Source organism: Macaca nemestrina, chromosome 12 (genome assembly GCF_043159975.1).
Source record: "Macaca nemestrina isolate mMacNem1 chromosome 12, mMacNem.hap1, whole genome shotgun sequence".
Taxonomy (NCBI): Eukaryota; Metazoa; Chordata; class Mammalia; order Primates; family Cercopithecidae; genus Macaca; species Macaca nemestrina.
In genome coordinates, this window is record NC_092136.1 from 127,999,234 (window position 1) to 128,022,140 (window position 22,907).

General features: G+C 42.6%; 1 protein-coding gene across 4 annotated transcripts in view; it reads right to left on the bottom strand.

The window, feature by feature from the left end:
- The window catches only part of LOC105476220 (ETS proto-oncogene 1, transcription factor), a 128,245-nt gene that overhangs the window by 21,403 nt on the left and 83,935 nt on the right, over positions 1-22,907 (bottom strand). For 2 of the 4 annotated variants that reach the window (XM_011731932.3, XM_011731934.3), the window contains 5 exons: positions 10,597-10,716; positions 9,429-9,629; positions 6,172-6,249; positions 4,936-5,184; positions 310-570 (listed from right to left, as the gene is read on the bottom strand). In XM_011731932.3, the coding sequence (XP_011730234.1) occupies positions 310-570; positions 4,936-5,184; positions 6,172-6,249; positions 9,429-9,629; positions 10,597-10,716 (909 nt within the window). The remainder of the gene's footprint in view (positions 1-309; positions 571-4,935; positions 5,185-6,171; positions 6,250-9,428; positions 9,630-10,596; positions 10,717-22,907) is intronic. The other 2 variants (XM_011731933.2, XM_024791105.2) reach the window with 1 other exon arrangement.

Below are 22,907 nucleotides of genomic sequence, written 5' to 3' on the forward strand. Positions count from 1 at the left end.
TCCAGGAACACCAAATCATCACAGTTCCCTTCCCCCAGACATGGAAAAACACCAAAATATAAGTTTCCTACCATTCTTGGAAATGATCCCTTTGAAGAGAATGATACTATTTGCTTCCAAAAATCAATGGCTATTCACAAGCAGAGTGGCTGGAGAGACTAAAGAATTCTTAGAGAGACTTCTCCCCGCTGCCCTGCAAAAGGGAGTCTGTCGTCGTCTCTGGTCAGAGGTGCACAGTGCCTTCCAGGAAGGATCCCACCCACAGAAACGTGCAGACGGAGTTGGCCTCAGCAGCGGGAGGGCGCCTACCTGTGTAGCCAGCTAGGGCAGCAGCAGGAATGACAGGCTTGTCCTTGTTGAGGTCAGCACGGTCCCGCACATAGTCCTTGAAGGTGCCCTTGGGCTTGTGGTTGGGCAGGGCAGCCGGATAGTCCTCTGAGTCGAAGCTGTCATAGGAGGGAACACGCTGCAGGCTGTTGAAAGATGACTGGCTGCTCCAGGACTGGGTGAGGCGATCACAACTATCGTAGCTCTCTATGCTTTCAAAAGAGTCCTGGCCCCCGAGTTTACCTGGAGGTAAAGGAGGAGGTAGGAAGAGGACAGGGGAGGAGGGAGTGGGAAAAAAAAAACTGTAAAAACCCTCTTATGGAGGACAGATTGCTAATCAGATCTGCAGGAGGGACAGAAGAAGGGAGAGGCGAGTGGGAACGGAAGCTTCAGGGGTCATGGGTTTACTCTGGGGAAAGGGGCTGCACCAGGCCACCATCTGAGGGTCCACGGCCACTCTGCTGCCTGGTTTGAGAACTCCAAGTACAGAGAGTCAGAGTCAAACGCTGCTCACATCTGTCAGAGTAATGCTTGGGTCCTCAAGAGTTCTAAAGCCAGAAATCTAGAAGCTGAGGATCACACATGTTATGATACGATTTCTGGCTGATGTTGTAGGCCCAGTGAATAAATGAAGAAATCGGAGCAATGTCAGGCTGAATTCCGCACTCCAACTCAAGCCAATGAGATGATTTCAAAAGGCCCAGTTTGGAAAATATTTTGGTCATAAGAAAAAAGAATCCCATTAGACTAAGAGCAGATTAGCCTTTTCTGACCTTGGAACTAAAGTGCTATTTTCTTAGCATTTTTCCCAAATACTATTTTAACATAAAATACATGAACTGACCCTATGCCTTTTCAAATAGAGTAAGATGGTATAAGATGCTTTTCCCAAGAGATTTTAAAATATCACACACACTATTACTCTTCTAAACAGAAAACCATATTCTTTATCCTCTCCAAGTAAAATTATGTATTGAAATTTAAACTTCATTGGAAAAGTATAGGCAATACTTAAATGGTTTATTAAAGAGTTAAGGTCCACAGTCGTGTCAGAAATCCTTTACTGTGTGAGTTGCTTAAGGCATTCTTAACTGACCACAAGATCATGCAAGTTCATTAATTTCCCAAACCAGGTTATAAACAGCTGCTATGATTGCACAATAGCTCCTGGAGAAATTTCCATTGGTAAAAATGCCACTAAAAAGGAGGCTAGCAAAAAAAAAAAAAAAAAAAATGTTTTAGAGGAAAACAAATGCATCTAAGAGCTAAAAAGGCTCACAGGAATGGTTTTTATATGCAACTTTCAGATACTTTTCAAGTAACCTAAGTTAAATCATGGGAGACTAGATGGTCACCTCAATTCAGCACAGGCCAAAATGCAAAGGGATGTGACAAATATTTACATAGAAATATCCGTAAATCAACTCTTAATTGTTCAGAGGTGATTGATCTATAAATTTCAAATCCCAGAATAAGGCTGACTCGTACAATTTCATATTAGTGTGCTCCCAGTGTATTTTCCTCTCCATGACAGTGGAGATTGCTTAAAACAATAAAAATCAAACATGAACAGATGCCCAAACCTAAAGTAAGTATATAGGAAAAGATGTTGCTCCCAACATTGTTTAAAGATCCGGATAAAAGGCATTTGGCTGAGTGTGTACTTTCTGTAAAATCCACTGCTGTGGGTGTTCTCTACTTCCTGACCCCTCCAGAGCTGCTTTAAACAGAAAGGTGGTGTCATCCGTTTCATCTTATTCCTTCCTCCACTCATCCATTCACAGGAGGGTTATCTCGGGAAAGTAAACTGAAGAGCTTCATGGAGTTATCAGCCTGGCCCACCCAGTCCACTATCAAAAGGGCACCTCTTCATTCTTATTAAAAATGAATACATATTTCTTTATAATTCTTCCCCATTTACCCAGCAGAAAGTCATCTTTTTCACCTTTTTAGAAATAATCTAATTTTCTCTCAAGAAATTTACACTAAATGATTCAATGAAACAGCCTACAACCAGAATGTCAAAGCCTTGTTTTAGCAGAACAGGAAATTTTGTGGCATCTCATAAAAAGGTATTTGTTCATACCAGCTACTGATCTTCATGGCCATTTATTTTCTCTTTGAGACAAACATACCAAAAGCCTAAGAAGGAGAATTTATATTTTCATCAACACCCCACCAAGTTGATAGTATTTATGCTAAAGTCTCTCTGAAATGATTCCATCTCTATCAGCCAATTTTATACTTGGAGAAGAAGGAGATCACAATTTTCACAAGCAAGATAGTAGAGTTTCCAAGGACTCCCAATAAGCAAGGGGGCTAAACCAAGCCAGAACCAGTCTCTGGCAACCCCCCAAACATGAGGCAAATGCAACCCTGTTGAGAGTTGTGGTTTACAGCAGTAGGCAGCTTTCATTTTAGCTCGATTTCACAACCCTGGTGCTGGGAACCTTCATTTACGGGTATTTTCTCCAAAAATGGGTAGAATCCAACTGGATTAGACACTCAGTTATGCTGCGGTGCTCATGCAGGGAAACCTGTGTTCTCTAAACTGTCCACCAGCCAGACTTTCTGAGAAGGGCCTCGGCAAACTCCTTCCAAAGCTATCTGACTCCACTGAACAGACCTCAGAGCACTCAATACAGAAGATGGGACAGCACCCAGCCACCCACTGAGCAGACTCGTACAAAGACAGTCCTTAGGGCCCACATAAGTGGGGCATAGAAGCACTCTGTATGCTGTAATGCAGCCTGTGAATACTGTACTATGATTCGTACAAACAACAATCGGTTAACAGTAATGCTTTCGGTCTAGACCAATCACAGCATCTCAGATTCAATTGGCCCTTTGCATAGGCCCTGTTTGCAGCACTTCTAACACGCAGAAAACAGCCCTGCACAAAATGGTCTTCCCCTCAAGTTTTTGTGGCCTGAACTTGGAGGGAGGGAAGAAGAGTGGAGCCAGAAAGAAACACCTCATCTCTCTTTGTAAGGGTCACTTTTGGTCCATAGTCATTAGTTTGGGGTTGGAGGGGTGGCGGGGACCAAAACCAAGAACGAAGGAAAGGAGAGGGAAAAGAGACAATTATACAAATGCAAAGCCAGATGCAATTTCAAAACAATGTGACGGGAGATCTACCCAAAGTTACAACATGGCCGAGCGCAAACCCACAGGCTTGGCCTCACCGTGTAGATGTACAGAAAGTCCCACAAGGAAGAAAGTCGTTTTAATACTGTGACCCCCCTGATAAAACAGAAACACATATACACACACTCGTGTGTATGTATTTAAATAGACACGCACCCAAAAATAAAAAGAGTCAGAAAGGGGAAGGCCGACTGGTCCCACCCATCCCCTTCGGTCTGAAACACAAACACCCTGGGGCCTTAAGAAGGAAGATTAGGGGTTCTGATTTTGCAGGGACTTTCCCTCTGCAGGGCTTGCTGGTGATCCCTAGGCCTGCTGGGAGGAAGTGTGAGCCTGAATACTCGAAGAAGATGACACTGTGCAGGACCCACGATTCTTCAAAGTAAAGGTGCCACTGGGCTCTCCTCCAAGAGCCTCACAATAGGTACCACATATGGTCAGTCACTGAGCAGAAATCACTCATAGGCCAGCCCCAGCCTGCCATCCGACCCAAGCCCCACCTGTCAGCTTTCTCCCGTTCCTCTTCCCATTTATAATTCTTTCCCATTTACCCACCAGAAAAGTCATCTTTTTCACCTTTTTAGAAATCATCTAGCTCTTGCTAAATAGACAAACGCTTTCTTACAATAGACTGCATTTTTCTCAGAAACAAAACAATTTGGACACTTTACTAGGTAGGTTGTATCTCTGAGCGTTTATGTCCTGTTCCTAAAGATTGGGTGCATTTTACCTTTTTTGCTCTATGACAACCAGCTCTATTTTGAAACATTTTCTTCACTGACAGTGAACATTTTATCATTATTATAATAGTCATGTTAACAAAACTACCTTCTTTTGGAAACCCCTGGCCACCTCCTTCCCTGGTCCTCTAGCTAAATACACACTTTCACCACACTGCTGATGACTGGTTCCAAACAAACCGTTGGTTAACCATCTTGTGTCTTCCCAAACCAAAAAAGTCACAGGAGGCTAAAGATCCCAGGCTGGCCAGCAGAGGTCATTCCAGGTACCAAGCCAGGATCTACGGTCAGACCCAGGAGTCCTCTGGGAGGAGCACCAGGACACATGCTAAGCTCAAGGGTTTTCCAGGGTGGTCACTTGAACCATTTTTATTTGATTATGTCCTCCTCAAGGAAAATAGAGCATACCTTTCAAAGTGACCAAATTCAACCAGAGTTATTAACTGAGGGAAACATTTTGCCCAAGTAAGACATTTAATTTCTTAGATTGCCTGATTCTGATTTCACTGTGGACCCCATGGCCTTTGCCACAATAATGGACTTGGCTAAAACACCACGATGGAAAGTTCTTAGCATCTGGACACTCTAAGATGGGAAGGCTGAAACTGAGGAATCTACATGTCTAATAAATGAGAAAAAAAAAAAATGGAACCTGAAAACACTCACAGAGTCAGGTAATTCTTGTAAACCCAAGAGCTTTTAGAGAAGAAGTATGACCTACCACGACTGGCTCTCCCCATGCACATGTTGTCTGGGGTGACGACTTCTTGTTTGATAGCAAAGTAGTCGTTCTGCAAGGTGTCTGTCTGGAGAGGGTCCCGGAGAATGACTGAGGGGTAGTCGTTCTCATACTTGAGGGAGAGGAGCTCTTCCGAGCTGATGGGATGGAGCGTCTGATAGGACTCTGTGATGAAGCTGGGCTCTGAGAACTCGGATGGTGGAACACACTGGGCATGCTCGATACCATAGCCTGGAAACAAAGGGTTTGCAATTAAAGAGAGGAGAGATTTGTACTTAAAAAAAGCAGTTTTTCACCGCCTACAGAGGCCGTATGACGTGGAACAAGCTCCTTAGAGAATAAAGGGAAAATACTTTAAATCAGAAAGGCTTGGGTTTTTAACCTTGTCCACTACTAAATAGCTATGGCCCTTGACAAGATAATTGACTTCCTGACTTCACATTCTCATCTATAAAATGGGGGAGATTGCGATCTTTCCCGGAGCACTGCAATGAAGATGAAATGAGGATATAGGTAAAATGCCCACAACATTCCCCACACAATAAGCTCTTGACACAGGGTAGTTAACATCATTGTGTTACTGGAATAAAAATTGTAATCATGTAAAAAGATAAAATTAAAAAATAAAACCTGTTTAATATTCCCTTTCAAAGCAGAGCCATCAGATAAGATGCTCCTATATCTCAGAGCTTACATTAGTGCAACAGGCCTACAGCCATTCTTTCCCTCAGGCTATCTTTCAGTATGGTGGGGTATCTTACACGAAAAAGGAGAAGGCTGTATTTCCTCTAATAGAATTTGAAGCTGCATAGCACACTCTTAAAGAAGGATTTTAGAGGAAATGCTGTCATCTCCACTAGTAAAAAGGAAACAACAAAGGCCAAGATCAAATTCCTAACCCAACCCTCTTTTGGCCATCATAGTGAACAGTACCAAATCAGAACAAAAGTTTAGGGGGTCCAGTTGCAGTCTCTCTGCATGACTTTCAGGTTGAAGGTATCAGAGAAGGATCTTAGTGTGTAGGAACTTGGTAGGTTAATGAAACATGTATATAGGTTGAAACTTGGTGCTTTGTGGAAAATAATAAAAGAAAGTAACAAAGAAGAGTCTACATCTAAGAAGATATTATTTTTGATAGAATTACTATGAAGGAGCCTGAGATCGACGGAGATAGGGGTCTTTTCCTAGTTTCCTATAAAGGAGTAGAAATGAACTTACTAATGAAGTAATCCGAGGTATAGCGGGATTCTGGATAGGTTGGGTTGACTCCATTAACTTGATATGGTTTCACATCCTCTGTAATGAACAGATAGGGAATGAACAACGAGGTCAATATTCAAGTCATGCTTGGCCTAAAAGGATCTTGGATGCAAAGACACAATGATCTCAACCCCTTTTCTAAGAAATCTGCATACTCATTAACTGAGTTGGTATCTGAGTCTATCCTGACTGTGACCTTGTCTAAACATGAGATCAAAAAAATATGACTAAAGTTATTATTTCAGTAGCTGCAAAATGGGATTTAGTATCTTGGAAAGAGAATCCATGAGTAATCTCTAAGGGCTGAGAAGGCATTCAGCATTCATTCTCAATGAATTCGTACTGCGTGTATGTCGACCACACTAGAGCCAAAGGCTTGAGTACATCACAGGTTAGCAGGATCAATCCCCAACCCCCAAACTGGTCAATTTCAAAACTTTTCAAAAATATGTGGCAGTCTTCAGGCAGTAGATTTTATGTTCTCCATTTCCTCTAACAGATGTCTGGTTTTTGTTTTGTATTTTTCCCATTGCCCTCAGGTTTCAAGTTCAGGCCCAGACAAGAAGCAGGACACTGGTAAGGTGACTCCATTTGGTGAAATGTGACTGGGCTTGTATAAAGGGAGAGAAGAGCAACCCAACCAAGCTCCTGCCCAGATGCCAACTCCCCTAGGAAAAGGAGAGGAAGGGAGACGAAGTGCACCTGCGGACAGAAAGCTCTGCACAACACTGCAGTGAGCCTGGGATCCTCTAATTACCCTGGAACAAATGCCATGGCCTCCAATTCTTGTATGGAGTAGTCTGATTATATTTCACCGTAAGAATCTGACATAAAGAGAGTATGGGTTTGGGTTTTTCCTCAGGTATTTGATAGCTTGTTAGGAGCAAAGTCTGATGAGAAAACAAGTTTATGCCTGCACAGAAAAAACAGTTCCCAGTTGAGATAAAATGATTAAACTTTGCTTTAGCAGTTTATCAGATTGAAACATCCCCGTACCTCTGGCCTTCCACCCCACCCCAAACAGCTATGTTTTTTTGGTGCTGTGTTGCTTTAGTTTAGTTACAGAACAAAAGCTGTAGTCTCAGCACAAACATCATGCTCATCTCGTCAAGTAACTGAACCTGAAGAGGGAGAATTCTTTCTGCCTCTCTCAACAGAATATTGGGTGGGATGATAAGGCTTTTGCTCTCAAACATACTAACTTATATCCTAATTCTCTTAAATTTTCTTACATTCTTCCTTTACCCTAAGCGAGGCTAAACCAGTCTTAGGGGCCAAAAGGCCCCTGTGAGTCCACATTATTATACAAAAAGCACAGGATGGGATGTTAAATTTTAAGTTAAATAAAAATATATTGAGGCCAGGCATGGTGGCTCACACCTGTAATCCCAATGTTTTGGGAGGCCAAGGCGGGCAGATCACGAGGTCAAGAGATCAAGACCATCCTGGCCAACATGGTGAAGCCCCAACTCTACTAAAAACACAAAACGTAGCCGGGTGTGGTGGCGCACACCTGTAGTCCCAGCTACTTGGGAGGGTGAGGCAGGAGAATCGCTTGAACCCGGGAGGCGCAGGTTGCAGTGAGCTGAAATCGCGTGACTGCACTCCAGCCTGGTGACAGAGCAAGACTCTGTCTCAAAAAATAAATAAATAAAATAAAATAAACATGTATTGAAAGTTGAAATAAAATGAAGTTTAAGGAGATGAGTGATATTGAAGACATTGCTAGCCTGAGCTTCATTTTACAGACAAGGACAATAATAGGACTTGTCCTTACTATCTCACACGGTGATTTTGATAATCCAAAGAGAAAATGTATTTGAAAGCACTTTGGAAACAAGGAGACACAATAGAGATATTAATTGTAACTACAATCAGAGACAGGCTTAGATAGCCCAAAACACCTGGCAGCTCCACTGTGATAAATGGAGGAAAACAGCCTCTTAGTAGAATATATTGGGTTACACAGTCTGATGGAATCTGCTATTGTGTTTAGAAGTCAACAGTCCAATCAGATCTGTTAGGAGCCTGCCATATCGTTTCCCTCTATAAACAGGCTGCTTATGTCAACACCTATGGGTGGGTGTCTGTGCACGGAGAACACGCCAGTGCTTTGGGGAAGCCTGTGCAACTGCCTGCCACCCTCGGTAAAAGCAGCCACAGAGAGACTCACCTAGTTCTTTCCTGTGTTCCTTTATGTCTTATTTTTTAACAGAAGGTGAAGAGAAGGAACAAAGATAACACTTCTGAGCACAGAGAAATCTAGTTTGGGTCTCTCTTGAGCACTGTAGAGTGGAATATATTCTTAAACAAAGGAAGGTATTATGTGGGGTAAAAGTGCTAATCCTGAGTTTTGCTCCCCTCCCCCAGCGTCTGTGCCAAGAGTTAGAGCTGGTGACCACAGGGAAAGGGTGGGCCTGGGTTAGAGAAGGCAATGGGCTTCTAGGCTTACAGTCAGCTGGAGGGCACTGCTGACTGCTGGTAACTGCAATTTATTTTAAGAAAAAATCAGAAAAATAAGGGCAAAAACACCCAAGTTTGCCGCCTGCTGCTGTTTCTATACTCAGCCAGGACTGTGGTACATGAGTCACTTGGTCCAAAAAGGTTGGAAGAGGCTGTTAGGGGAGGCCATGTCATTACAAGGTTGCAACACAGCGTCCTGATATAACCCCAGTTCCTGCTCCAGATGTAAAAGGTATGATGCACTACTGCAATTCCAATCCAGTTAGGGGGCAGAGAAATCTGTCTTATTAATATGCTCTCAGAAGCTAAGCTTTCCTGGGATGTGATCAGGTATTATGTGGCCATGCATCAAGGCAGTATGTATTAAGATTGCAGAAAAACACACACACACACACACACACACACACACACACAAACTATTCTTGGGTTGGCTGTGGGCACTGCTTGTTCAAACAGGGCATGGGTTTGAGACAAGGACCTGGATTAGAATGTTGCAATCCAAGAAGCTTCAGAGGTACAATCTTGCAGAAGATTAATATCTGGACCCCCAATATGTAGAAGAAAAAGAAATTAACACTCATCTAAGAGTACCTGCTATATGCTGAGCAGTGTACCAGGCACGTCCCCACGTACGTCCTACAATAGGACGCCCACAGAGAAAGGCATCGACGTCCCACCATTGGGTGAGTCCCCTACCTGCTCTCACAGCAACCCCACATGACCTCCACCTCTCCCTGTTTCCACATATTTACCTTTCTGCAGGATCTCTAGATGTTCCCATAAGATGTCCCCAACAAAGTCTGGGGCCAGCTCGAGAAAGCAGTCTTTACCCAGGGCACAGAGGGCTGCTCCGTTCATACAGAACTTCTGGAAGTCTACGCCTTTCAGGCTGAATTCATTCACAGCCCACATCACCCAGTCCCGAACATGGGTTTCTGTCCACTGCCGGGGGTCTGAGGAAAGAGGTCAGATGAAGATCCAGCAGGTCAGGCTTTTCACTCCTATCCAAGCCTCAGAGAGGACACTGAAGGAGCTGAACTTAGCTGAGAATGCTATCTTTATTCATCGAATGAGGAAGCACCAGCCTAGCCTGCACAGCGAGTGCCTTCCATAACCCTCCCCTCCACATTCAACATCTCTGCCTTCTCTATTTCACCAGCTCGGACGTCACTACTGCCAGCCAAAAAGTACCACGTGAGTATTCTCTGCCCTTGCAGGCAAAGATATCCATGAATCTCCTCTTTCACTGCCTTATTCCCATTGGACTTTTTTAAAGCCCTGAACAAGAGAACAAATGGCTTCTTTAATAGCAATAATAACAAGAGATTGCTCATGCCTCTCCCTGCTCTTAACTTATAATATACTTGAGACTATTATTCTCAATTATTTTTTATCTTAGCCAATTATAGTGGTAATAATTGTAGCAATTAGTAGTAGTAAGTCATTCAAATGGCACTTGGTAATAACATTATTAGGTGCCTGTATTATACCAGATACTCTGCAAAGTCTGTACTTATGGTAAGCCATGCCTTGAGTAGCACTGTAATACTGATAACATGCAATCTTCATACATGACCTGAGGTTTAACCTGGCTCTACCAGCCAATGACGCTTAGACGTTCAGATGACAGCAGGTGTACTGCCCAACGTCAGAGCTGCTCCAAGAGATCCAGAAGTGATTTCAGTAAGCAGGCAAGTTTGAGGACCACTGTCCTCATACCAAGATGGCAGGGACAAGCCCAGGAGATGGGGCAGCCTCAGTATGTGTGTCATGATTGCCCTAACAGATGGCAGCTGTGGCCCATAGCTGCTGACTCCAATGTGTTTAGTGTAACGTCTGCCTCACACACTCCAGGTGAGAAAATGAGTCTTCCCAAAGGGTCTGACCCCAATCACTCTTTTTCCAACTACAAAATCATACCTTTGGGGATCCCCAGTCGTTGCTGTTCTTTAGTGAAACCACTGAAAGTAGCTTTTAATGCTTGAGACATCATTTCTTTGCTGCTCGGAGTTAATAGTGGGACATCTGCACATTCCATATCTGCAGGAAAAAAATTGCATATGAATAACAAAAATTACATAGGTAATGAACCACTCATAAAACATCACAAATGGGCTGTAAGAAGGCAAGCTGAGAAACAACTATGCTAGCATCCTCACCAGAGCACCACAGCAGGACATTTTTTCTTTTTTTTTTTTTGAGACAGAGTCTCACTCTGTTGCCCAGGCTGGAGTGCAGTGGCGTGACCTCAGCTCACTGCAACCTCTGCCTCCTGGGTTCAAGCCATTCTCCTGCCTCAGCATCCCGAGTAATTGGGACTACAGGCATGTGCCACCACGCCCGGCTAGTTTTTGTATGTTTAGTAGAGACGAGGTTTCACCATGTTGGCCAGTCTGGTCTCAAGCTCCTGACCTCAGGTGATCCACCTGTCTCAGCCTCCCAAAGTGCTGGAATTATAGGCATGAGCCTCTGTGCTGGCATGAGCAGGCAAAATTTAAGGGGCTTTCCACATTGTGCTAGGCCTAAAGTGTCCTGCATCACTGACAAACAAATATGTTTACTCTTCCTGAACACCTCTACTAATTTATACACAGTCCCTGCTTGTCTTTCACATTTACCGAGAATATTAACGTTACCACATGCTTTAAGTTACCTATGAAAAGGAAATAACAATATTCATTCATTCATTCAACAAATGGTTATCTAGAACTTGCTTTGTGCAAGGAGTCAAAGAAACAACAATGAACAATACAGAAATAGTCTCCACAGGCGCTAGCTATCTGATTCTTGCAGTAGATTCAGCCACTACAAATCTATTTATACAGTTAAGTGTTCAAATACAATGTCAATAAGGGCTTCAAAGAAGAAGTACATGATGCAACGTTAATGTGCAACAGGAATTCCTGGATGTCTGAGGGAAACAGGAAAGGCCTCCCTTAGAAGAGAGACATTTGACCTGAGATGCGAAGGATGCATGAGAATTTAGGAAGAAGAGAATACTCCAGATCAGTGGTTCTCAAAGTGTAGTCCTCAGAGCAGTGACATCAGCATCAACTAAAAAAAAGATCATTTTGTTTTTAGACGCCCTTACCTGTTCTGTAAAGAGTGGTTTCGGAGGTGAGTATGAATGGACGAGCAAGACATTTTAGAAAGTTACTACATCAGTCCTGGTGAGAGACGATGGTGGCTCTGACTACAAAAGTGGCAAGGCAGACAACATGAGTGAGCCAATTTGAAGTGCATACAGGATGAAAAATCTATAAAGCTTGGTTAGTGTCAGTAGTGAAGAAGAGTGAGGCATTACAGCCTGCAGATTTGCAAATGTATCATCATTTGCTATACCCACATGCACCTTAATCTCTGCTATGTCCATCCAGATCCTCCTGTATTTGCGCACCATGTTCACGGTGATGGTACATAAATATAGCTGAACTTAAACATCTTCTGAATTCACCTCAGGCACAATTTCCCACAAAAAGTGAATAAGCAAAGACATGAGCTGAGAATCCCCATTAGCTTTCCTGTCACCTTTTGACAGTGATACACTTTACCGAAGTGATTTCTAGAAACCTGAATCTTCAGTGTATCCCATGAAACTGACTTATAAAGTGACTAAGTTCCAGGCAAGGCTACTGCAGAAATTCTTCAACTGGCTGTTTCTAAACTTTGGTTGGTTAAAAAACATTCCCTGGACATAAAGAATGTGTTATGGGCTGAATGAAATTAAAACATAGGATAAATCTCCGAAAAAAGGAGCAAACATATTGCCTCTGAATGTCGAACTAAGTGGAAACTACACTGCATAAAAGAAGGAAAGGAGGTACTTTCTCTCCTGGTTGCTTTTAGCGATGCTGTCAGGAAATTGCTAGAGTCCAGGCTGTGCCCTGGAAGAACAGAAGGGCTCCCCAGCTGCTCTTCCAGGCCTTGCCAATGATGAGGAATCTGAAGTTCCAGGGAGCGGTGAGTTTGGGTTGCCCTGGACATGCCCAAAAAAATCTAGTGGAAAAAATCAACATGTCTCCAGAAAGGTTGACAGAATGATGGAAAATCCCAGATTGTTAGGGGGAAGAAATTGGGGGAGGGGATAGAGTGTTGATTACATAACATCCAGCCCGTCACACAACGGAGGAATCATCAAATGAGTCACTAAGAAACTCATGGCTGCTCCCCATCCATCCCCACTCTACACCTCCAAGAACAGCTAAGCGGCAGGTCCAGAAATGTCTTCCCTTACAGTAGAAATCAGTTTTACTTTACAGAAAAGGGCTCTCCAGTTCACCAGGGAGTATCGCTTCTGAGAGAAGAAACAACTGTGGCCGCCTCAGCTCCCAGCACACGGCTAAACACACGAGTCAATCGACAAATGTTGAGTGAATTAAATTTTTCCAAATTTGAAGCAACTTTCCTCCCTTCACCCCCATCCAACACGAATTCATGAACTTGAACTGTGTGGGTTTTGTTGTGCGTGTTTGTTCCCTCCATTAGATTTATGACTTGATGAAAAGGACCTTACTGATGGCGGAAATTGGCCAGGACAACACATGTGGAAAATACAGGTCAGGCCAAATGGACAAGCAGTGGTTCTGCTGCAACGGGAACTGACGGATGAGACTGACAAGGAGGCCCCCAGAATCTTCTCAACATGAAAGCTAGGACAGTGGGATGCCAGTGTGAAGTGACAGCCAAGGATGACAGCAGAAAGCCTGAAAAAGAAGTTCCTTGATTCTGGCTCCCATAACTCCACATGCCCTGACAGTGCGGTCTGGACAGGACTGCTGAGCTGACAATTCTCCTCGTAGGTTTCTGCTTCCTGTCAGTGGGCAGGCATTTCTGGGTTCTCGCTTGTTCTCTCCCAGGAAAGCAGCTAGAATTACTTTTGCCTTTCCACCTCAGTGCCACCTCCACAAGCCCAGTCCACGTGCTGTTGGGGCCCCGTCAGAGGTGCCTGGCTCTGCCCCTCTGGCTGTGAGACTCAAGTGCTAGATCTCTGAAAAAAAGGGCTCACATTCCAGCTGAGGGAAACCATCCCCGTCCACTTAGGACACCTGCATTTGGACTTGATCAGCTCCAGAGAAGACACAGTATCAGCATTGTCCTTGGAGTCAAAGGATTTAGATATAAAAGTCAGAACTTTATCCTATAAAGTGTGGAACTGTAGTTTAAAAAAAAAAAAAAAGTCAAACTCCCCTCTATAAGTAAGTGAACAGTTGGCAAAGATTGTCTTTTTCAGTTGTGTGAGCATTGCACTTAAATGATGACTGATCATGTTCAAAAGTGTATATTAAATAGAAAATAAACCCATCATAGAAAATACTAATTCAAAAATTCCCTTTATGTTGTCTGCAGATTGTAGCAGTTCTGTTGATTATACTCATCAAAAACAATAATAACATCATTACACAGGTGGAAAATCTGACGTGACTTAGCCTAAGCAGATACCTCTTTACTCTTAAAATACTTTACTTCATTACCTATTATAATATTTTTACATTAGGTACAAAATATTTCTAATTTTAGAATCAGTGTCCGGAAGTTAATCAATACCTCCACAGACATTAACTAATTATATTTTATGGAAAAATACTGAAATCTCCTTTGTGCTAATAATTATAATATCTTAAATTCAAATAACATATTTGTTTCAAAACGCTGAGAATCTGCCCTGAAGAAACACTATGCCAACACAGTGGAGATTCTAAACACACTGGAAAATGAGGACATAAATATATTGCAATTATATTAGATTTCTTGCCCACTGATTATTCCTTGGGACTCCAAATTTCAGTTAATATTTATAGGAGTTCCCCTAGACCTCTGAAAGGACAGTTGTGCAGAAGCTGGTGATTAAATAACCATTACAATATTGCACAGTATTTAGACAGAAGTGAGCAGGTAGCTTTCCCTGAATCTGCAGAAGAATAAGCTAGTGGCATTTTGAATGCGGGGAAACATCTGCTCATTTTTCACTGTGGCCTAACCCTGAACCACCTCATAGATGTTTCAAGTGAAATGTAAAACAAGGGTTTCCATTCACTTACATGTAACTCAAAGTTAAGAGCTGTTCAGTTTCCAAGAACCCTTCCAGGGTGTTTCATGTGTCTTTTCATACCATTCTTTTCAGTTATTTGAAACTGAATGGCTCTTACCAACAATGGTACACAGAATCTAAACACTAGGTGGCTTTTGTTCCACAAGAAGTTCAAGACATCTGGCCTTACTGACCTCACAAGTTTATTCTCTCACCATTCTCAATCAATGATCATGGGAAGACTGGAGCATCTGGGATCCTAGGGTTAGGAGATGAGGGATACAGCCAAGGACAAGAAATCCAAGGTGCATGTCCCAGTTTTGCATGACCATTGAACTGGGCCCAACCCCATCAGATTATGATACCAGTCATGTGTGCTGGGTATGGTCACACTCAATAGCAGCATGAAAGAAATACCAAGAGTAAGTAATATGCCTTATACCTGAGAAATGCTTTACAGTTTGCCAAGACTCTTTACAGACACTACTCCAAAATATCCTCTAAACACAAAACTGCTGAGGGGCCTGGAAAGGTATCACAAGGTCCCCATTTCACATATGAAGAAATCAAGGCCCTGAGAGATCAAGAGCTTGACCTAAAGTCACAAGGCCATGAGGGACTATCTAGAAGAGTGGCTAGAAGCCACTCTTCTAACTCTTAAAGTTCAGGGCCTTTCTCTCCATTCCACTGCAAACAGAAATGGATCAGATATCCAGGAAAACCAACATTTTCAGAGCTGAGAAAGAAACAAATGGGACTTTTCCTTTCTTACTTTAAAAGATTTTAGGAGTGATTAAAAACTTAAAACCATTCCAAGAAACCCAGGGTTTCATACAGCTAGCCCCGTAAGAACATAATTAACAGCCATTTACAGAATCAACTATAATCTTTTCCTTTCCTGGCACTCAGTCGAGTGAGGCTTCCTTCCATATGCAGCAAATGGGTTAAGTGACAACCTGGCTTCCTTCTCTGTTTATGTGTAACCCTGACTCAACCTAATGGGCAACTTTGCATATAACAGAAGTTTAATTTGTTACATAGAGGCTTACTGAAATATATTTTTTAAAGTAAAAGTAAACCAAGAATAAACCTTCTGGTCCACATGGAGAGGATAAAAGAACAGTTCTCCAAATTGAAAGATAGGATTCTAAAGACAAAGAAAAAAGAGAGAAGGGGGCATGCACTGTTGACAACTTGTTGATCAAAATCCATGGGTTCAGATTTCACTTACACCATTAGTGTAGACACACTGGATAAGTCACTTACTCAATTCACTTTTAAAAGAGGTCTGTTCATAGGTGCTGTCTATATCCCTCATAGAGTTTTACATTTTTTATTTGGCAATTTTCAAACATACATAAAAGTAGAGAGAAACTCTACTCAACATTTATCAATACTACCCGTTTTTATTTCATCTTCCACACACATGTACACACATACACACACGCAGAAGAATTATACACCTAATCCCAGACAAGTCATTTCACCCACAAATATTTCATTGTCACAAGGATATTTTTTAGATAAAGGGAGATCATACAGTTAAAGTTCAATAAAAGGCAAATAAACTCAAGGAAAAGGAAAAAAAGGCTTCAAGTTACTTTCTCTCGTGCTTAAATCTAGGTCTATATTTCATGCATTGGCCCATTTGAACCACAGAACTTCTTTCAAAGCAACACTGTCATGATCTGGAAAGTGCCAGTGTTAGATCACAGAGAGATGATTTCAAATCAAGATGGTAAGCCAGTTCTATGGACTTCCACTTCCTACAAGCAGAAGGCTGCAGTGATAGTTCATCTTAATGGTCAACATCCTCATGAATTTACAACTGTAACTAAAGTGTGCAAAAAATAAAATAAAAAGGCTGGGAGTTCTGGTCAGCACAAAAGGGCAGTGTGAAAGGTAAGACCATTGCCGAACTGCCAAGAACAAGTCCCAGTGTAGGAGATAAGGCACCTTTACCCTTTCAGACTAATACAAATAGAGAAATGGCTGTAGCCACACTGACGGATAGCTCTGCTTCTCAAGTTGATGACCCCTGGAAAGTGGTCATTGGTCTCCAAGAGGACTCTCCTGATAAAGAAGCTAATGATCTCAGAATAATGTGCAAAGGAATCTCAAAGAGAGTCTCTACTGCCCTCTCTCATTCATATAAATATGGGGTGGAAGTAGAGTAGAAGGGAGTGGTAAGCGATTCCTGTGAGAGGCACTAGAAACCGGGCAGGCAGGACTTCCAGCTCAGGGAGGTGCTATAATCCACAAAGTTTCTGGTTAAGGTTAATGCAAAGAAGGGAGACAAATGTCCCTCCTCAGCCCCTTGGCTATATTTTCATAAACCCAATGATGTGACAACACAATGGGGGAAATGCAGGACTCTTGGTTCCAGCAAGAGCAAAGCAATAAATGACTCAGTGCCCATGCTGAGGCCACCCATCCCAACCAAACCGTCTATTATTGTCCCAAACAATAGTATACCATGGGACCTGGAACAGACTCATATGAGTTAGGAAACATACAACTGGGTTTCTGACCTTCTTTTAATACCTAACCCTTTCGAAGTCACCAGCCAATGAAAACCACTGCAAAGAAGGGAGAAGAAGCTGCATAGAAAATCCCCAATTCACCCTCCAGTGACCTGATTGACCAAAAATGCAAGCCAGTCTCAAGTTACAGTATCTCGGTTTGCTGCCAATGCACACAGCCACTAGGGAAAGCACGCTCTTTGGGTACAACGTGCCAACTCTGAGGAGATGCCTCTCCGCAGAGGGAAGCTGCCCTAAGACAAAAGAGATGGTCTCCTGCAAGGCAGCTCCAAATTGCATAGAGAAGCTGGTTTCGGGTCCTGCAGCCAGGCCTGAGAAAGAAGCCTGTAGAGAGGGCTCAGCGCACTGAACATCTGTAGGAAGTGACCTCAGACTTCTCCCTCTTCCCTTCATCCACCTCCTGCCCCATCCCCCAAAAGGAGTTTTAACACATTATTACCACTGAAGTCCTGAGGATTTGGTGACTCACCAGGCTCACACATGGTTCCAATGAGCCCTTGACCATTACATGGTAGGGAAGCAGGAAAAACAAATGAAAGCAGTTGTAATTCGGCAGCGCCGGAGTTCAGACCTGCCAGACAAAAGGGATTGCAGGCATGTTCCCAAATTCGTTCAGGCACCTGACATGCACAAGCTATTTTTAATCACTGGATTTATTTCTTTCCTACCTCCTCCACCATCCTCCACCTCAGCAAATGTTTCGAAGTCAGAGCAAAACCCAAATCAATTCCAGGTGTTCAGGGAAACCCAGAGAGGCTCTTCCGTTCCAGGATCCGAGCCAGAAAGCAGAACTGCCCCCTGGGTCCTGTAGCTAAATTTTCTTGCTCTTTCCTTAGACTAGTTCAAATCTCCCACCCTAAACATTGGGCAATTGGCCTAAAATAGGAAATACATGAATGAATGTGTCCTGCTGGAAAGGCTTCTAAATATGTGTTTTTCTCTAGCAGCCTGGCAAGTGAAGGTACATAAACCAGGTCTCAAAGCCCCTCAGATGAAGCTCGCTTTCATTCTCTAGGATGCTCTACCCGCCATGCTGTGAGGATTAAGTGGACTGTATGTGAAAATGCCAAAGCTTAAGACATAGTAGGTGCTCAACAAATCATTGGCTACTTGATTATACTGAAAAGCATCTTATAAAATATAGACTTAAAAAAAAAAGATTTTATTTCCCAATGCTTACAGAAGCATCAAGAAGGAATCTGGCAATTTCTCCAGGTACAAACAAGCGACTGAGAAAATAAGAAAAACAAATGCAAAACTCAGATTCTGAGATATAAATGGAAATTGACATTCCCTGAAACTGCATTTTTTTTTTTCTAACAGAATAGACTAATTTCTTACCTATTCTGCATCCTCCAGTCTGCTAAGGGGAAAATGCTTCTTGCAACAATCAGCATCTAAAATATGTTTGCCATGACACTTCAGAACTACATGAATCCAATGCACCTAAGATGCCTTTTGGTTATAAAAATATCCTAAGAGTTCCACCTTAGAATCAATATGGCACAAAGTAAAGGTATAATTTTATGCTGAGAACTCTTTTCTATGTGTTTGGAATCTGCCAAAACCCAAGCTGCGTTGTAACTGTCATTTATGGGCCTCTAAATTAATGACACTCAAGCAATTTAAAAGGAAGTTTTAGCTATTGAGATTATGATTCCTGTGTACAAAGACCACCTCCATAGGGTACATTAAAGAATCATTTAAGCTTCTTAAATGATCATTTCAAGTCATTTACAAAGTACTTCACATGTTTCAAAGCATTTCCTGCATAGATAATTACACTTGACTCCCACCACATGACATATTTTACAGTTCCTAAATGTCCCAGAACAGTGTGACTTCTTTGTCATGAAAAACACAGAGCCATGGTCTCTACATTACTCAGGAGGAAAGAATGAGTTGGGCCCTTTCTTCTCCACGGCTTTGCAGAGAACCACATTGCATCCTATTGGTTCTTCCCCCATCTTACACTTTTGAATGAAGACAACTCCTGCCCTGCCTTCACTAAAATTCTCATGACAGGATCATAAGGCTTTTGGTACCAACGTGACATACGATAACCCCACCCAGGAAGACAATGGAGACTATCTGACAACTGCATCTTGCTATAATCCCAGCTTCCACTACTTCTAGTTTACATAACGGCCTTTGAGGCCTCATCCTCTGAGATCTTGCAGATGCTGGTGAATTGGGCTAACCAATTGATTTTAATTTCACTTAACTCCCACCTATAATTATCATTCCTGCTATTTGAATAGAACTATATCTTTTAGAAAGTGTTTTCTTGAATATTCTCGTATGATTTTTCAAAACAAGCACATGTAGTATGATCTTTATCATGTAGGTAGGTGAGGAAATCAAAGCTCACAAAGGTTTCTTAGGTGACAACGAAGATTGTCAAGCCAGTAAAGTGAGATAACAAGGACTCAATCCCACATCTTCAGACACTAAAGCCAGATGTTTTCTCCCTGCACCTATTCATAGAATTAAAAGCAAATGAGGCAAAAATGATGGGGCATGGTAACATTTATTTTTTCATTTTCGCCAACATTTTCATTTACAGAACAAGCTCTTTGTGGCACAGGGAGGAACCTCAATCCCTGAGACTCTCTGCCGACAGCAGGCTCCACTGCACATCCTACCCAGAACTGGCCTGGTCAAACCTCGGGTCGGGGCCCACTTGGCACTTGGTCGGGGGGCAAAACAGGCATCGGGAGAGTGGTGCTGAGAATCACCAAGAAGGCCAGACTGGGCAAGGTGTACGATGAGGAGTTTTCTCCATGGGCAAAGGAAAAATCTGGGCAAACAAATGGAGTAGAGCCCGTTTATTTAGGCTGGAAGAGGTAAAGTTTTTCTGCACTTTTGAACTGTTTTCTCAAGGCCTGCCTCTCCCTCCCACGCAGGAAACAAACACAGAGACAGGCCTCTTCCAGTGAGGGCTTCAGGCGTTCAAAGCTAGCCCGGGAAGGGCAGAAGGAAGAAAGGCTTTGAGAAAGGAAGGAGGAACGGGGGCTGGGAAGGTGGTGCAGTGGCCATGCGGGTAGCCGCCAAGGGAGAAGGCTGGAGCTGGGTGCAGAGAGAGGAGGAGAGCTGGCCAAGAAGGGAGGAGAGAGGGAAAGAAAGGAGGAAGCAGAGAAAGGGAATATTGGAAAATTGTAAACCAGAATAAAGAAAACAGAATGCAGAGTGGCAATGGCCTGGGAAGAGGCAACAACTGACTCCCAATTAATGATGTTCAGAAAGCAACATTTTTTCATCAATTTTGAAAGGAAATTCTCTCTCAACTTTCTTATTTATTTATACATTATATAAATACATTTTTAAACCAAAAAAGGACCGTTTTTCCAATGGGAAAAAGTCTTGTTTGAGATGAAAGCCAGTCTTCAAAAACTTCTTAGAGGAAGCTGAAACCCCACATGTCTTGGTGCTACAGAAAGAAAAACAAAGTGGACATTCTTCCTGCGTTCTAAGGCTTTTTTATGCAGATGTGTTTTTCTTTTAATAAATAAATCTGGACAGAGAAGGAAAAAGCATACTCATCCACATTCACACAGCACAACTGTCTGTCTTCAACCTAGGGAAACCACAATGAAAAATAAGAATATGCAAGTCCATTTTCCCAGTATAGCAGACAAGGATTCTCAATACGGCAGCCACAGGCACTGAAGCAACACAGGATGCGTGCACACCCTGTCCCAACTTCCAGATCCATAGAGGAGTACTTGATGATGAATGGTCATCAGGGTCAGGGCAGGACCTGAAAAACGACCACTATACTTCCCCAGAAGTCTTCTCACTTAAGACATTTGGTTGCCCCATCCTTTTTGAGCTATATAATTTCACTTAGAAGCCAAAATGATTATTTCAAAATGATTAGACACAATGAGTTTAAATCTGCCTTCTTAGGAGTTCTATCAATCGGCCCTTGTTCTGCTGGTTGAGAGATCAGCAGCACAAAGCGAATCTGTCCTCCTCTGGGAGCTTTTCCCCTGCTTTCTTCCTCCTATCGTCACTTCCATCCATGTTTCCAAACTCCTTGATTGCTTCAACCATTCATGTTGGCAGGGTTTTTGGCCACTCCCCTCGCTCCACCTAGAAGCATTCCTCTTAGCCTACGTTCCTGAAGAGTATCATAAGCATTCATAGGTGAACATCATGCTTCTCAGAAGTTAAATAGGAACAATGAGATGATCATCTTACTCCATAAGCTTTGATTAGTGCAGACTAAGACAACACTGATCTAACAGCCTAACTACAAAAGCCACTCAAAGGACATTGCCAGGACCTCTCCATAGAAACTGATACTGAACCAGTTCTATACCTATTGACTGAATTTCATTAACTTCACGAGAGGGCTTCATATTTACCCATATTAACTTCACTTTGTTTCAATCCATGTTTCTAAGAACTTTTTTATATCTTGAATCTGTGCTCATCCTATTAGCTGTCACTCTCAGCTTTGCACCATCTGCAATGCACTAAGTGTGCTTTCTGCATCTTTCTCTATTCTAAGCCCCTAAAAAAAATGTTGAAAAGGCAACCAGCAAGTACTGATCCCCATAACATAATGTCAGATGCTGTGCATTACTCTGACACTGACACATTAATCAAGACCCGTTGGGTATAGTTGCTCAACCAGTTACAAATCCTCCTGACTTTACTATCATTAGATCCACATATCTTTGTCTTGACCACAAATATATCATGGAAAGACTCAGACAAAAGCATTACTGGAATCAAAATATGAGGTTACAATATTCAGTTGGTCTACCAGTTGTGGAGCCAGTTCTCCCCTTGAGTTTCTATGCATCAGGCAAGTGCAAAGGTGGCTGATAGTGCAAATGGCTGAGCTGGAATTCAGACCCCTGCACAGTGAGAGAAAAACAGACAGAGAAAGAGGTTGGGGTGGAGAGAAAGAGAGAGAGAGTAAGAGAGAGAGAGCTGCAGCCACAGCATTGCTTTGCTTCCAGAAACAATGGGCAGTTAGAGAACAATGGCTATAGACAAAGTCTTGGTCTATTTATATCTGCCACTGTTAGTCCCAGACAGGAGGAACTGGAAGTCTGCCCTGTATGCACAGCTCCAACTGGACCCAAGTTGGGAGGAAGATGAGGTCACCAAGAAGGCTGCCTGCTTAGAAATGGGCTTCTTTTTTCCTCGCATAGTTGCTTCTTCGCCTAAAGGTTCTCTTAAGTTTGCTTGCCTTCTGCTAAAATACAGCCACTGCTGAGAAGGGAGAGATGAGAAAAGTAACTGCTGCTCTGCCCAGCCCAAAGCAATTAAGGCCTCTCTTTACAGAGGTTGCAGGAAGGTGGGAATGCCAAGGAAAAAAATAACTAATCGATGGAGGTCAACTGTATGGTTTCTGAAACAACAGTCTGATTAGGTCTGTTAATTATACATGTTTAGGAGCACTATAAAGGAGCTTTTCCCTGGGAAAGTTCCCTCCTCATTTCTTTGGAGACAAATAAAGAGGCCAAGAGCTGAAATTCACAGATATGTGAGCATTACATCTCAGGGACAATCTCTTCTTCCCTTTATTTCAGTCCCTTTTTGAGGGTATCTCTATTTTCTGGAATTTCACCTTTTGCTCTAACATGGCTTTGGAGAGATAATCAATTTTAATCCCTCCCAAACTGTGTTACTTGTATCCTTAA